Here is a 16,549-nt window from a genome sequence, read left to right on the forward strand (position 1 = left end):
TGTCAGTAGGCAGGCAGAAGGACAGTTTTCAGGGCCTTGTGGAAAGCCAACAAGATGACAGGCAACTTTATCTCTGAGGGAATGATGTTCCAAAAAGAGGGAGTCATCATAGAGAAGCCCTTTTTCTAGGTTCCACCATTTCCATCCTACATCCAGACCAAAAAGAGGTTCACATTATCCATTTCCTCCAGCATCCTCTGCAGCTGCAGGATAACCTTGGCGGAGAGGAGAGGAAAGGAGAGGAGAGGGAGTGAGGGGGGGGTAGAGATAGAGATAGAAATAGAGAGAGAGAGAGAGAGACCTATACCTCTCTACCAGGTTAAAAGTGCTAATATCCCCTTTTAAAATGCTAACAACAAGTGCTTCAAACTGATTTCCGGCGCTGTCGGAGGTGAGCTCCGCAGCCCTGTCCCGAGCTCTCCCCATCAGAGGGCTCCAAAAGGCTTCACAGACACCTTGCAGGGGTGGTGAAGTAAAGGGGGGCACCCTATAGGTCGAGGAGAGCCAAATCTCTCTCCTCCCTGTCTTGGAAAATCCCCCTCATCTGAAGGAGCAGTGGCAGTCAACATGGCTGCCATGAAGCCGGAGACAGCCAGAATATCTAAGAGAGTGCAGGAGCAGACTTGGGGAATAGTGTGTGAACTGGGTGAGAGAATATTTCCTGTTAAAATTTGATCCCGAGGAGATTTAGGGGGAATATTTATCTAGAGCTATTTGTTAAAGCAGCAACACGTTAAACTACTAAACTGGAAGGAGGAGAACTGGAAAGTATTGTACAAGAGACAATGAACAAAGACCAGGACAATCAGGAAAGAAAGGAGCCATCAGAAGGAATGGAGAGGAATGCATAATTGAGGAAGCAGCGAAAAGAAGACAATAAGGAGGAGATATCACCAAAATTAACAATGACTAAGGAATTCAAACAGGAGGAAAACATTTTAAAAGATTTAAAAAGGGAATGGGAGAAACAGGAAGACATCTGGGGAAAGGAGATAGGGGTTAGAACAGATAGCTTTAAAATTAGACAGTGGGGAAGGGGAGAAGCGGGGGGGAGTTAGATTGTATAGTCAGAATGCAGATCTAGAAGTAGATGGAGTAAAAGACTTAAGAAAAGAATATGGGAGGCAAGTTAAAAAAAAGTAAGGCTTAAAGTACTGATGCGAACAAGAGATGATGGATAGAAAAAAGAGAGAATAAGGTCCTCCATGACTATATTTTAAGAAAATATGTGTATTAATATTAGAACTAAGCCTGGATAATTATTTTGTATGTAATAAAGACTTTTTATGTACTGAATATTTTGCATGTAATGAAGAATGAAATATGAGAATTATGAATAAGAATTAAGCATTAACTGGAAAATTAGAGATTGAATGATGGTATTATTAAACATGCATAAAAGTATGATTAGCAGTGAAATGATACAATTAAATGGGTGATTAGATAATGAAAGAATATATTTTTATGTAAGCATGTGTATTAATAGTAGAATCACACGGATTGGATGATTGGAAAGAACATGAATAGACTTACTCTATATTTTTAAATAATTGTGATTGGTATTAGTAGTATACATTGAAACACTGAACAATGAAATAATGATGGATGAAATTTTAATATAAATAGATGTGAAGAGCTAAATAAGGAAATATGAATAGCAAAGCAGGTGAAAAATGGAAGATAGAAGATAGAAAAGAAATCTCTTTGAATATTATGGTAACATAGGGGGGAGTTAAAATAGAGATAGAAATAAAAAAAATATCTAATTAAAAAAATGTCCAAGGTACTGTAAGTAGCCCCTCAACACCCGCAGAAATACTCCGTCTGATAGATGTATATTTATCTTTCTATCAAAATGAAACATTGGGATTTTATTGCTTGTCTAACACCTCTGTCCTGTTTGATTTTGTTAAATGGAGGATTATTTCAGTCTGGGCTGTACATTTGGTTTAATGTTTTTAATTTGTGTTTATGTTTTTTCTATTTTTGTATGCTGCCCAGAGGCCTTTGGAGTTGGGCAACTTACAAATATGAATAAAGAAATAAACAATACACATATCTCAACACAAAACTTCTAGTCGAAAACTCTGGGAGTATATTCATAATGATCCGCAGTCATCCAGGTAGAGTTGTCTGGAAGGTGAGTCATGGCAACTGGACTTATCTTTTTTATTTGAGATGGATTGACGTTAAAGTAAAAAGTTAGCACTCACCCCTCTCCTTTTCTAGGAGAGGGGTGGGTGTTACCTTCCTACACTACCTTCCTTGGCTCTGATGGGATTAGGTAGAATGTCTGACTATAGAACACACTAAAGCCAAAATTTAGTGTCACAAAACCTCACTGCCAGCTGCCACCTCACTTTCTGCTTGCACTTCGATGCCATGTGATGACAATCTGCTATGAACTATGGGGAGGCTGGATGAGAGATAAGTTGCTTGGGGAAAATCAAAAGTGACTACTGTTTGGGGAAAGCAAGAGGAAATGTTGTAGTCCCCTATCCTCCCCAGCAGGGGTGGGTTTCTCGCCCCGCTCCAACCGGTTCGGTTGGAACGGGGCCGGCGGCGTCCTCGTGCACGTGTGCGGTGCACGCATGTGTATTAGCGTCTGTGCAACGCTCCAGCTGCTCCTGGACGATCGCGCAGGCGCTGTATGCATCCTGCGCATGCGTGGAAGTACAGAACCCGTCAAAACCGGGTAAGGACTGCGGGCGGGCGGGCGCGCCCTTCGCCGTTCCCGGAAGTTACTTACTTCCGGTTTCGGCGACCAACCGGTTCGCAGGGACCACCGCAAACCGGTTGAAACCCACCCCTGCTCCCCAGGCTGCTTGTTGTATCACCCCTAAATCCTATTTCATGATCACCCAGCTGAGAGAAGAATGCAGCTGCATGCCAACCTACACTTGAAGTAAGCATTCTCAAAACATCTTGAACTTGATGGCTGGAGGCAGTGATGGGAGGCAACTAAGGGAGGGAAACATTGAACTTAGGGATTTGGGCACACGATTGTCAGTTCTGGCCAGGCATTCCTGCAACACACTTGACTTCTAATAATAACTATACTTTTCCCAACAAATGGAACCAAGGATTGTTTCTACCAACGGTGGGTTCTTTCGTGAACTAGTATCAGTTCGCTTGTGCGCATGCTGGCCGTGCATTGCTTGTGCATGCACAATTCACTGTAAATGGTTGTGCACATGCGCAAACATCATTAAAAGCTAATAAACAAGATGCCAGCAATGCCAACGGAGACCGGGGAATTAGTTCGGGGGCATGGCCAGCCTGGGTCTCTGCGAGTTCTGCGACCCAGGCCAGATTATCACTACCAGTTCGTCCGAACTGGGAACAACCCACCTCTAGTTTTTACTTAGGAGTTCAAGCTTAGCAGGTCTGACAACTATATGCATAACTTCATCCCAATCTTAGCAACAGACAAATAAGTCATCTATCAACGTAAGCTTGAATACAGTCTCTTACTTGTTTTTGGTTAGGTTCAGTCTTTCTCCAAAAGCCCCCCAGAGGTTGCTTCCAGCATTTTATTTCTTGATTGATCAGATTTATAAGATTCAAACAGAGGGTTTCTTTAATAGGTGTAAGGTATCTCAGAGCTCTTGTTGAGTTCTTCTGAACTGTGCCCATGTGATCGGCATTACAGAAGGGCTGGAGTTGTGTTATGATTCAGAGAATAGATATTCCGTCTCTGAGGTTTCTTGACAACGGCCTTAAAAATAGTAAGAGACATTAATTGCAAACAGCTGGTTGCTATCTGGACATCCAGAAAAAAAGCTTGCAAACAGTAACAAGCCTAAAAACCTGGTCTGTTTATTGAATTTTGCAGTTCAGTATTACATAAACCAAACAGTCCTGTGACAGATGAAGATTACCGTCCTTCAGCAAGTTGTCAGGAAGTGAATAAAATTGCAATGCTGGCAAGGGCCCACATCATCAACCCACAAGAAAGTTAATGATTCTTTTCCTCTGCAGGAAAATAAAATATTACTTGGGAAGTCGAAACTTAAAAATAAGATTTGGGGGCTGGAACTAAACAGCTGGAAGATGAATCATGGCAAGCAAGGCAGTACTACTTGCAATCCTATTGGATATCTGTCACTAGTCACGCCCACTGTGGGAAGTTTTTTAAGCCACAGGGATGGTCAGCGTATGGACAGCACCTCAAGTAGGTCTGCAATTGTTAGACTTATATACCACTTCATAGGGCTTTCAGCCCTCTCTAAGCGGTTTACAGAGTCAGCATATTGCCCCCAACAACAATCTGGGTTCTCATTTTACCCACCTCAGAAGGATGGAAGGCTGAGTCAACCTTGAGCCTGGTGGGATTTGAACAGCCGAACTGCTGAACTGCAGTCAGCTGAAGTAGCCTGCAGTGCTGCATTTAACCACTGCGCCACCTTGGCTCATAAACCTTGGTCTGGCTCATAAACCTTGGTCCTTCAAGCTCCATTCAATAAGTCCTTCTCCTTCATTTGGTAAGAATAGGCTGCTTCTGTTTCCTCTACTACTGGTCTACGAAGTACCAGGCAGTTTAGGCTTTAGACACTTATTTTTGGGTTGCAGAACTTTTTAAGCATCATAGTGGGTTGTTTAATCAGTAGTTCTCAGGGGGCTTGGCTTTTGCACCTAGGCTGCCTAGAAAATAGTACTGGTTGGAAATTTCAGTTCTGTGGATAATGGTTGGATGGACTTCAAGGCAATGGGTCAGTGATCAGAAGGTGTTGGCTGTGGAATCTATTTTCTTACCAGAGTTTCTGCTTTTTACTTGCAGGTCCGTCAAGATCCACCATGGGTAAGAACTAAGACCATTTGATTTTCTGGTCATGAAGATGTCGTCAACCTTGTACAATGTAGTTACAATGGCTGAGCTCACTTGGCCATGTAAGGCAGGGAAATGCCATTATTAGTGCTTCACATCAGAGGTAGGGGTGTCTGAATGTGAGGAGTGTGTGTGTGTGTGTGAGAGAGAGAGAGAGAGAGAAGGAGAGGGAGGGAGGGAGGGAGGAGGGAGAGGGAGGGAGGGAGAGGGAGATAGATTGCTGACTGCATCCAAATCATCATAGCCCAGCTTCTTTTTACCCACATGTTCATAGAAAAATTCAATGTTTTTTTTACATCAACATTGGGAAGTATGGAATTTGACTTCCCTTATCAGTGGAACTTGAACCTTACCTTATATGTCAAAAAAGTGACTGGCACATATCTATTCCCTTAGGTCTACTAATTGCGGCAGCAATAGGCGCAGGTAAGTTGTTTCTCTGTATCACTAAACAGTGGGAGATTTTGTGTTAGAGAAGCACTTCTCGGTTCAAGCAAGATGTTTCATTTGGGAAAAAGATGTTGTGGTCTGCCACTGCCCTGCCGAGTTAGCAGCAGAGTCGGACAGTGAGGAGGTTGGGGAGGAACATGGGCCAGTCCCGGAGTCTGGGGAAGGCTCAGATGAGGGCTCTGCATCAGAGGCAGAGGGGGGGGGGGGCAGGGCCATCTGGTAGTTATTTGCTGCCTTGGGACTCTGACATCAGTGAGGCAGAAGTACGCATGCACAAAGCTAACAGAAGGCAAGAACAATTAAGAAAATAGGGTCGACTTGGGAGTAAGGCTGGGAGATGATTGGCCCCTCCCATAAGACATAAAAGAGGAGTAGAAGGGATGTGAGCTTTTGCAGGAAGCAATTAGTTCATTGGTCTCTGTAGAGTTGGTAGAAGGAATGGGAGCTTCCTATGTAGTCCAAATTTTGTGCCACAATATTCGCCCTTCATGAGCTTCACAAATATGAAGATCACTTAATAATAAAAAATGGTTTATTAAACATCTTTACATGTACAGGTAGTCCTCAACTTACGAGCACAATTGAGCACAAAATTTATGTCGTTAAAGGAGACATTTGTTGAGTTTAGCCCCATTTTACATTTCTTGCCACAGTTGTTAAGTGAATCACTGTGGTACTTAAGTTAGTAACATGGTTGTTAAGTGAATCTGGCTTCTCCATTGTTTTCATTGTCCAAAGGTTGCAAAAGGGGATCAAATGATCTTGGAGCCCTGCAACGGTCATAAATATGAACTACTTGCCGAGCATCTGAATTTTGATCATGTGATCACGGGGATGCTGCAAAGGTCACAAGAGTGAAAAGTGGAAAAATGTCACTTTTTTCAGTGCCCTGGTAACTTTGAACGGTCACTAAATGAACTGTTGTAAGTCGAGAACTACCTGTAGTCCTCCACTTATGACCACAGTCCAAAATTTCCATTGCTAAGCAAGGCAGTTAAGTAGGTTTTGCCCCATTCTATGACTTTTTTGCCACTGTCGTTAAGCAAATCACCGCAGTTGTTAAATGCGTCATGCATTCGTTAACCATATCTGGCTTCTTCCCCCATTGACTTTGTTGGGAGCCATCTGGAAAGGTCACAAATGGTGAATCCCATGACCTTGGCACAGTGCAACTGTCAAACAGACATGCCTGTTGCCTGAATGTTGATCCTGTGGCTAGAGGAATGTTGCAATGGTCATAAGTGTGAAAAATGGTCATAAGTCGCTTTTTTCAAAACCGTTTTCAATGGCTGTCGAACGGTCATTAAACAAATAGTTGTAAGTCAAGGATGGCCTGTTCTTTTTTTTTTATCCTGATGAATTCCTGCATTCTACACAATAGTCTGCATGTCGTTCATGGTTACAGAGCACATTAGAAGCAGATTGTTTTGAGCTGAAGGATTCGTTTGCTGCCTTCCTTGAGTAAGGCCACTCCTGGGAGAGGTTGTAGCTGTTTCTGTTTAGAAACCCAAAGTGGTGGTTAAAAGGTAGGATTGATTTAAGGCAGGGGTGAAATCCAGCAGGTTCTGACAGGTTTTAGAGAACCGGTAGCAGAAATTTTGAGTAGTTGGGAGAACCGGCAAATACCACCTCTGGCTGGCCCCAGGGCCCAGAGTGGGGTGGGAATGGAGGTTTTATAGTTTCCTTCCCCAGGAGTGGGAAGGAAAGGGGGATTTTGCAATATTCTTCCCCTAGAGTGGGGAGGGAATGGAGATTTTGCACTCTCCTTCCCCTAGAGTGCGGAGGAAATTGAGATTTTATAGTATCCCTAGCCTAGAGTGGGGAGGGAATGGAGATTTTGCAGTTTCCTTCCTCTGGAGTGCGGAGGGAATGGAGATTTTATAGTTTCCTTCCCCTAGAGCAGTGATGGCGAACCTATGACACGCGTGTCAGTGCTGACACGCGTAGCCATTTGGGGTGACACGCACAGGATTTCATGCGATTCATCCTCGGCTCCTGCACGGCCGCCGAGGATGAAAGAATCTGTGCTGGAGGAACGGGGGGGGGGACGTGTGATCTCCCCCGCCCACACTCACTTACTGTATCGCCGCCGCCCCTTTCTGAGCGCAGGGGCTGCTGGTAAGGCGTGCGTGCCGTGCGCACACACGTCATCAGCGCGGCGAGGGAGGAGCCGCAGGAGAGGAACGCGGGAACAGTGCGCGCCTCTCTCCAGTCAGGCCGGCACAGAGAGTCTACTCCTGGGACTGTCGGTTACGACCGCACCACAGCAGGGAACAGCGGAGTGCCAACGGGAACTGTGAGCGCCATTAGCAGCAACTATTGGGGTGCCATGGACTTGTAATTGCCCACAATAACTGAGATAAGTGAGGGGGAGGTTGTGTTAGCTTGTTAGGCTAGTTAACCCCTAATTGGCTATCTATAATTCTATCTGCTGTCACTGGCCCACTGATGGAGCACCCAAAAAATAAAAAACAAAGGTTAAGTAAAGGGAGTGGTAGTGGCAGTGGCCGACCCTTTCAAGAGACATGGAGCGAGATGTATGGCATTATAGAAAAAAATGGCAGATCATTTTGCGTTCTATGTACTGAAACGGTAGTAAGCAGAACGTGGAATATAAATAGACATTTTGAAACTAATCATTCCCAGCTTTTGGAAAAAAGTGAGGATGAAAGGAGGGAATACATTTCCAGGAAGCTACACCTTTATAAGAGCCAATCTAACTCCATCCTTAAATTTATGAAAGGCTCTACAAATTTAAACTCTGCAAGTTTGAGCATTGCTCACTCCATAGCTCAGCATGCAAAAGCGCTTAACAAAGAAGTTACTAAGCAGGTATGTTAAATAATTTGTTTTTGGTTTATTAAATACAATTATATATTGCAATTATACATTTTTGTAGTTTAAACTATAAATTGCGCAAAATTATGTTTTTGTCGAAGTGACACACAACGCGAGTTATGCTCGATTTTTTGCTGATTTTTGACACACCACGCCAAAAAGGTTGCCCATCACTGCCCTAGAGTGAGGAGGGAATGGGGATGTTGCAGTTTCCTTCTCCTAGAGTGCGGAGGGAATGGAGATTTTGTAGTTTCCTTCCCCTTGAGTGGGGAGGGAATGGAGATTTTATAGTTTCCTTCCCCTAGAGTGGGGTGGGAATGGAGGTTTTGCAATAGTCTTCCCTTGGGGTGGGGAGGAAATGGAGATTTTATACTTTCCTTCCCCAGGAGTGTGGAAGGAATGGAGATTTTGCAATATTCTTTCCCTGCCACCCCCATCAAGTCACATCCACAGAATCAGTAGTAAAAAAAATTGAATTTCACCACTGGTTTAAGGAGACATACATTGACGGTCAACCCTTGACCATGCAGCTGCTTGAATGACTCTGGGGAGGAACAAGGCATGGAGAGGTACAAAATTGGTACAAAATGCAGTAAAAAAACAAGGGATATGAATATACTTCAGATCTAAGATGATGTCTATGCAGCAGTAACTAACACCATGTTTTTCAGGTAGCGTCGTGGGTATGCCACTTGTACTCAGCGCTATGGGCTTCACAGCTGCTGGCATTGCTGCCGGATCGCTGGCAGCAAAAATGATGTCAGCTGCAGCCATAGCCAACGGTGGTGGAGTGGCTGCTGGGAGTGTGGTTGCCCTGCTGGTCAGTATCACTTTTCAGTTTTTTGCTCTCTTGCAACAAAACCTGTAGTGGCCCAGCCATTTGTTACGCCACAGCCTTTTGCAGATGATTCTCCCATTTCCTCAAAGGCCTAAGTTGTGATTTGGGGGGGGGGGGAGATACCTATATACCCTATTTTTCAGATTATAAGACATGTATAAGACACACCTAAATTTAGAAGAGGAAAACAGCAAAAAAAAAAAAAGGTTTGGGGCCTCTACGTGCCTCATTTTTAGGTTTGGGGGGGGGGGTTGTTGGCCCTTTTCTAGCCTTTGAGGCTTTTTGGGTCACTTTGGGGGGCTTTTGCACCCATTTTCTAGGCTTTTTTCTGGCCTATTTTTGAGGCTTTTTTGGCCTGTTTTTCAAGGCTTTTCTTTTCAAAACAAAATGGGCTGAAAAAAGCCTCAAAAACGGGCCAAAAAGGCCTCAAAAGGGGGCATGAGGAGCCCAAAGGATGGCTGGCGGATGTGCAGGGTTTTGACAATATTCAGTCTATAAGACGCACAGACACTTTCACCCTTTTGGGAGACAAAAAAGTGCGTCTTATAGTCCGAAAACTACAGTATTTGTGGGAAGGTTCCAACTGGAACATAGACACTGAATTTTATTGCTTTAAATGGTTTTAATAAGAGGAAAAGTCAGCCCGGTACACTGCAACATGCCTTTCTCTCTTGTGGATGGGAAACCTGCTTACCCAAAACCACGTGTGACCCCACCCACCCAAAAAACACTCTTTGTGGAGACTTAGCTGACTTTCAAAAATTTTAGCAACAGGTTCTGTGCCCAGTTGGTGGGTGGGCGTGGCCATGGTGCGTGTGGCGTAGTCGGCCTCCTGCACCATGGTCCCATTTCTGAACTTCTGGGAGGCCCATTTTTTTGCCCTACCCAGGCTACGGAGGCTTTGCTTGAGCCTCTTGGAGGGCGAAAACAGCCTCCCCTGGGCTCCAGAGGCTGTAAACAGGCCCGTTTCTGAACCTCCGAGAGGCCCATTTATTGCCCTCTCCGAGACTCCGCATAGGCCCTGTACTTAGCTGGCATCCAAAATGGGCCACCTGGAGACTCCTAGGAGTGGTGAGGAGGAATGGGTGGGCCCAGTGAGGGGTGAGATTTGTGGGTTCGCCAAACTGGACAGATCCTTAGCTAGTGGATTGCCTGAACCCACAGCAGCCAACACCTGGTCTTGTCCCATTACATCTGCCTCACACAGTCCAGCAGATTGCAGAGCCTGTCAGTTGAAGAATTCCAATTGGCAAGATCTAGGAAGAGAGTTTTCTCTGACATTATTCCCGCCCTGTGGAATATGCTCCCAAGCTCTGTGGTCTTGTGTGGAGAGCCCAGAGGAGCATGCAACCAGGGGGCTGATTGGCACCCTTAGAGGTGTCCCCTCCCCCGCATTTTAATTATTTTTAATAATCTTTTAAGTTGCCTCTTAGATTTTTTACTTTGATGTGCTGTTTTCATATTTTATTGTATATGGCCCAGAGGACCGCTGTGAGGAGAAAGGCCAGTTTAAAATGCAACGAACAGTGAAAGAATTTGCCATGGATGCAATTTTTTCCTAGGGTTAAGAGAGGGACTGGCCCAAAGATTTAAAGCAGGATTAGAACTCAGGGTCCCCAGTTTCTGTCTCGGTACATTAGATGTTATACCCTACTGACACTTTCACTCGCTCAAGAACAAGAAAGCTTAGGTTTCTAGCCAATCATTTTAGATCGGCCCTTTGCCTTTTCAAATAAGGGTATGTGCAAAATAAAGGAAGAGTTCTATTGGCACTCAAAACAAAAGACTGAGCTATGGGAATTCTGTCAATCTGCTCCACACCAGCCACAATTGGGCAAAAAAAAAAGCCAGATGTTCCATGTTGTAGCCCAGTGGTAGTCAACCTGGTCCCTACCGCCCACTAGTGGGCATTCCAGCTTTCATGGTGAGCGGTAGGGGTTTTGTCTGATACTGAAGCACCTTCCTTTTTTAAAATTTTATTGACTTTTTAAAAAAAATCATAGCATTATTTAAAAACATTTTCATTAGGTTTTCATAAAATCACCATTACTGTGGAACCGGTGGGCAGTTAGAAAATTTTACTACTAACAGATACAAAAGTGGGCGGTAGGTATAAAAAGTTGACTACCCCTGCTGTAGCCAAAACAAACCAGAAATGGTTTGGGGTGTTCTGGCCAAGGGAAAAACTGAGGCTCAGCACCTGGATATAAAAGACATGCTTGGGGAAAAAATGTTTATTTGTATTTATTAGTTTGTCAAACATGTACAAGATAGCAGTAATAAATATAAGCATGGACATGAACAAAAGAAATGAATACGAATAAATGGGAACAGTAGGACAGGGACGGTAGGAATGCTGGTGCGCTTGTGCACGTCCCCCTTTACGAACCTCTTAAGAATGGGGTGAGGTCCACGGTAGACAGTTTGAGGCTGAAGCTACGAGGGTTTGAGGATGTAACGATGGAGTCAGGGAGAGCATTCCAGGCGTTGACCACTCTGTTGCTGAAGTTGTATTTTCTGCAGTCGAGTTTGGAACGGTTTACTTTGATAAAAAATACATGCCAATCATCTGACAAAACTTAAAAATAAGATAAAAATAAATGAAATGTAAAAATAATAATTAATAATTAAAACGTAAACAAAACTCAAAGTGCAAACTCCATGGATCACTGGGTCTTTTCGGTTTCAGTTTTCTGTATCTATCAATTCTTTGCTGCCATCTAGTGGTTTTTCTCCAAAGCTGGTAGCATTAGCACCAAGGTTCCCACCTTCTTTTTTGAAGGAAAAAAAAACAGATGTTCTATTGAAAGGATGCAACGAGAGGTACTTTGTGTTTGTGATTTCTCACAAGACACATCCCTTTCAAAAATCATTTACTTTCAACGGTTTTTTTGGAGGGTGTAGTCCAAAAGATTAAGATGGTATAGATGGAAGCTCTGCACAGTTTTTTGTGCATCTGACTTTAAATTAAATTTAAATTTAAATTAGATACCTAATTAAAAAGGGAAAGGTTTCCCTTTCACATATGGGCTAGTCATTCCCAACTCTAGAGGGCTGTGCTCATCTCCGTTTCAAAGCCGAAGAGCCAGCGCTGTGCGAAGACTTCTCCGTGGTCATGTGGCCGGCATGACTAAATGCTGAAGACGCACGGAACACTGTTACCTTCCCACCAAAGGTGGTTCCTATTTTTCTACTCTCATTTTTTACGTGCTTTCGAACTGCTAGTTTGGCAGAAGTAATGGGAGCTGACTCCGTTATGCGGCGCTAGGGATTCGAACCGCTGAACTGCTGACCATTCTGATCCACAAACTCAGTCACTGAGCCACCGCGTCCCAATAGATACCTAATTAGATAAACCTAATTAGTTTCTTGAGGCCAGATGGACGTCTGTGCAGAAAATATCAAACTGATTCTATGAGAAAGCTATTTTTTAAAAAAGATTCAAATAGACCTCTCCCTTGTCTTCTCTTAAACCTCATTGGATTGTTTCTGTTCATTCGGTATTTAAAGATCTGCCTGCATTTATTTTTTCCTGAAAGAAAAACAAATGGCAACTTCTACCTGATCAAATGAGCATTTGGAGGGAGGTTGGAGAACAAAAAGAAAGAATTTACTCAGAGGCCCCACCCTGGAAACACCAAATATTTCTCTTTGCCCAGATACTCATTTAATCCCTCAAGTAGCATATAGTACTACTAGTACTTCAAACAATTTATAGGACATGCATTCTAGAAGTTATATTGGAACAGAGAATATACAAGTCAAATCACCAAGTGCCAAGTAGCTTTTGGGTTAAATATAGCATATACTGCATCAACAGTGCTCAAGGATGAACATTAGACCAGACATCTGGTCTAATATGTCTATATGACTGAATTTTAACAGATGAACATAAAATATTTTGCATTTTAAAATGTGTTCTGAACAAAAGGATGCAAGAGAATGAACTTTAGAAGGCACAAGATTGAATGATAGTCAAACAGCTATCCGAAACCAAAGTACAAAGCACTTAATGAACACCCACCCCCCCACCCACCCCCCCACACACACACACATTCTGAATTTCAAAATCTGTAGCAGAGGTGGGTTCCTACTGGTTTGGACTGATTTGGCCAAACTGGTAGTGGTTTGGCGGTCTGGGTCGCTGGAAAAAAAATTTGCACGCACATAACCAGCAATAATGCCGAGAGCAAGCCACACCTGATTTGTAGGAACCAAGAACTTCCAGGGTTCAGTTACCCGAGTACTTAAGCAGGCAATAAACATCAATGTGTAATTGTACTGTTTACATTTACAGTACTTCTGTATGTATGTGTAGCTTACATTTGATAAATTGTTTTTTGTCTCCCTAATTCTGTTACCTATTTTTGTTTTTCACCCTAGGGGCAGCAGGCCTTTCTGTCACAACCCAAGCTGGGATAGCAGTGGTTACTGGAGCACTGGGGATCCTGGTGTAATTAATATCTGCAAAGGAGTTCACAATGTCACAGCACTTAAGTACTTATCTGTGAACTAAGAAGCTTAATTTCCACGAACCAATCAATCATTTATCTCAATCATAATCTGAATGATTTCACAAGTCTCTTCTTTCTGTTGGCTGATTATACACACATAAAGCTCCTACACGCAAATAAAGAAGCATTTGACACTATAAACCATTCAGAGTTAGGAATGGGATTTTTTCGGGGGGGGGGGGGGATTGTATTTACAATAGGAAAAACGTTGGTGCATTGGAGCTTGCTTTTTGTAAAAGAAAAAAGGTATCTCTGGGTCATGTTAAACTTGGGTTTTCTTTATTTTAGTTACATTGAAATTTTGGGACCCACTCAGGCCTTTTAAATTGATTTTCTTGTAATTAGAAGTGGAGATGTGGAATGATGGGTGTTATATACATTTATTATTGTTAAAATCCTAGACCTTTGCATAGATCCGGGGTGTCAAACTCAAGACCGCAGGCCGGATCCAGCCCGCAGGATGTTAGATCTGGCCCACGGGTCCGCCCTGGAAATAGTGAAGGAATGGCTCCTGGTGCCTCTGCCAGTGAAAACGGAGCTCCTCCTGGACTCCATTTTCGCTGGCAGAGGGCTGCAGGAGGATCCCCCCCAGGCCCACCCAGGCCACCACAGGTGATCCCAACACAAGTGATGTCCACGGCCACTCCAGCCACAGCCACCTGACCCGCTGAGGTCAAACACAACTCTGATGTGGCCCTCAATGCAACTAAGTGTGAGACCCCTGGCGTAGACCTTTCGCTGATAACTGGGTTAAAGAAGGTGCCACTTATTTGATTTGCCTATTTATTAAATATTTATTTTGTTAGATTTATACAGCTGCCCAACTCACACACAGTGATTCCGGGTGATGTACAACAGTTAAGAATCCACAATTTAACCCCCATACCAAGGTGGCAACAACAGAATCGGACAAGCCACTGGACAGGGTCTGAATGGGGTCCTCAAGGAGCTTGTAGAAAAGCAACAAGAAGGGGGCCAACCTTATCTCTGAGCAAATGATGTTCCAAAAAGAGGGAGTCACCACAAAGCAGTTCTTTTTCTAGGTCCCCCCATTTCCATCCTACAATCCAGGCCAGAATCCCAACCAAAAGGGGTCTACATTGCCAATTTCCTCCAGGATCCTTCGGAGCTGCAGTGCAACTACCTTCTCAACCACCCTCCCCAGAAAGGGAAAATTAGGAGCAAAATGAAAACTATTGGTCTAGATGGGATCTAGCAATGGTTTCTTAAGGACCAAAACAACCTTAAAGGCCTGGAGAATCACCCTCTCCTCCAGCGATATATTAACCACCCCTTATACCAACTCACGTCATCTTCCAGGAAGGTTTTATTAGCTAGACTGTGGACTTCAGCTTCCAGCACTCCACCCATGGTGGAGTGCTCCACCCATGTGGCCATGTTGGAGAAACACTGCCATAGACTGACATGACTTTGCTCTTACTGTTATAACCAAACGAAGTCACCCTGAGCCTGGCAGGGAGTTAATAAAAATGATCCCTGAATTTGAGAGACATTTACCTTTGCAAAGGTAATTGATTTTTTTGCTCACCTAAAAATACTAGTCACTAAATAATTCAGACAAAGCAAAAAGCATATGTGTCTTTTTATAGAGTACAGAAACGATGCGAACATTTGGTATATGTGAGACATCAGAACACAAGTGAACAATAAAAAAGCACCGATTACATGCAGGACTTGAACAACAAAAAACATTGGTTCTAAGTAACATTCTACAAGTGACAATTACATTATTCTTTTCCAGCTGGGTTGGTACCTTTCTTAAAACTTGCAGACATATTCAAGAATTTTCAGAATACGTGATGGCGAACCTATGGTATTTGTGCCAGAGGTGTCATGCAGAGCCCTCTCTGTGGGCACATGCGCTGTTACCAGCTGGTCTTTGCGGGCATCGGAGCACCAGAAAACAGCCTGAAAAACAGCCAAAAATACCCCCAAAACAGTCGGGCTGTTTTCAGGTTGTTTTTCAGGCCGTTTTCAGGCCATTTTTCAAGCTGTTTTCAGGCCATTTTTCAGGCATGCGCAACGATCAGCTGGTCTTTGGGTTTCCAGTGCTCTAGAACACACACACGTGCATACACACATATGTGTGTTCCGTTTGGGCACTCTGTGCCGAAAAGGTTCACCTTCATCATGTGTTGTTTAGAGCTGTTGGAAGAAATATCCACCTGGGTTCAGTTCCAAGCAGGGAGAAAGACACTAGAAACATGGCGACTGCTTGAAAGGATGGTTTTAATGTAGGGTCAGGATCACATGGTTTGAGGTCCTGGGCAAAAAACCTGGGGAACCAGTTTGGGGGTGTGGCCAGCCTGGGTTGCTGCCGGTTCTGCGACCCAGACCAAATTACCACTACCGGTTCGGCCAAACTGGGCCAAACCGGGAGCAACCCACCTCTGCTATACCTCTCTACCAGGTTAAATAAAAATGCTAATATTTCCTTTTAAAATAGAATATCATAACAGAGTTGGAAGGGACCTTGGATTCTTCTAGTCCAACTCCCTGCTCAGGCAGGAAACTCTACACCACTTCAGACAAATGGCTATCCAATCTCTTCTTAAAAACTTCCAGTGTTGGAGCATTTATAACTTCTGGAGGCAAGTTGTTCCTTTGGCTAATTGTTCACTGTCAGGAAATTTCTCCTCAGTTCTAAGTTGCTTTTCTCCTTGATTAGTTTCCACCCATTGCTTCTTGTCCTGCCCTCAGGTGCTTTGGAGAATAGCTTGACTCCCTCTTCTTTGGGGCAGCCCCTGAGATATTGGAAGACTGCTATCATGTCTCTCCTAGTCCTTCTTTTCATTAAACTAGACATACCCAGTTCCTGCAACCGTTCTTTGTATGCTTTAGCCTCCAGTCCCCTAATCCTTTGTTGCTCTTCTCTGCACTTTCTAGAGTCTCCACATCTTTTTTAAATTGTGGCGACCAAAACTGAATGCAGTAATGCTAATAACAGAGCCTATAAAATCCCAGGGAACATTGTGACGTCTTAAAGTGAACATTATTTTTGCAAAAACGCAGCCTAACCAATCAAATGACTAAGGACTATAAAGACACGGTTTTATTTTC

The 16,549-nt window shown here is 43.6% G+C and overlaps 1 protein-coding gene across 2 annotated transcripts; it reads left to right on the top strand.

Moving 5' to 3' along the window:
* The first annotated feature begins 4,132 nt into the window (after window positions 1-4,132).
* On the top strand, window positions 4,133-13,522 carry LOC116515931 (interferon alpha-inducible protein 27-like protein 2A). Of its 2 annotated transcripts, none has more exons than XM_032228256.1 (5): window positions 4,133-4,174; window positions 4,781-4,801; window positions 5,225-5,254; window positions 8,788-8,936; window positions 13,338-13,522. In XM_032228256.1, exons 1-5 carry the CDS (start codon window positions 4,159-4,161, stop codon window positions 13,374-13,376), a joined length of 255 nt encoding a protein of 84 aa, XP_032084147.1. In that variant the 5' UTR covers window positions 4,133-4,158; the 3' UTR covers window positions 13,377-13,522. The 2 variants fall into 2 exon arrangements, with proteins under 2 accessions (XP_032084147.1, XP_032084148.1); XM_032228257.1 differs by lacking the exon at window positions 4,133-4,174 and adding an exon at window positions 4,340-4,484.
* Window positions 13,523-16,549: the final 3,027 nt, after the last annotated feature.

This window comes from Thamnophis elegans, chromosome 12 (genome assembly GCF_009769535.1).
Source record: "Thamnophis elegans isolate rThaEle1 chromosome 12, rThaEle1.pri, whole genome shotgun sequence".
NCBI classification, from domain to species: domain Eukaryota; kingdom Metazoa; phylum Chordata; class Lepidosauria; order Squamata; family Colubridae; genus Thamnophis; species Thamnophis elegans.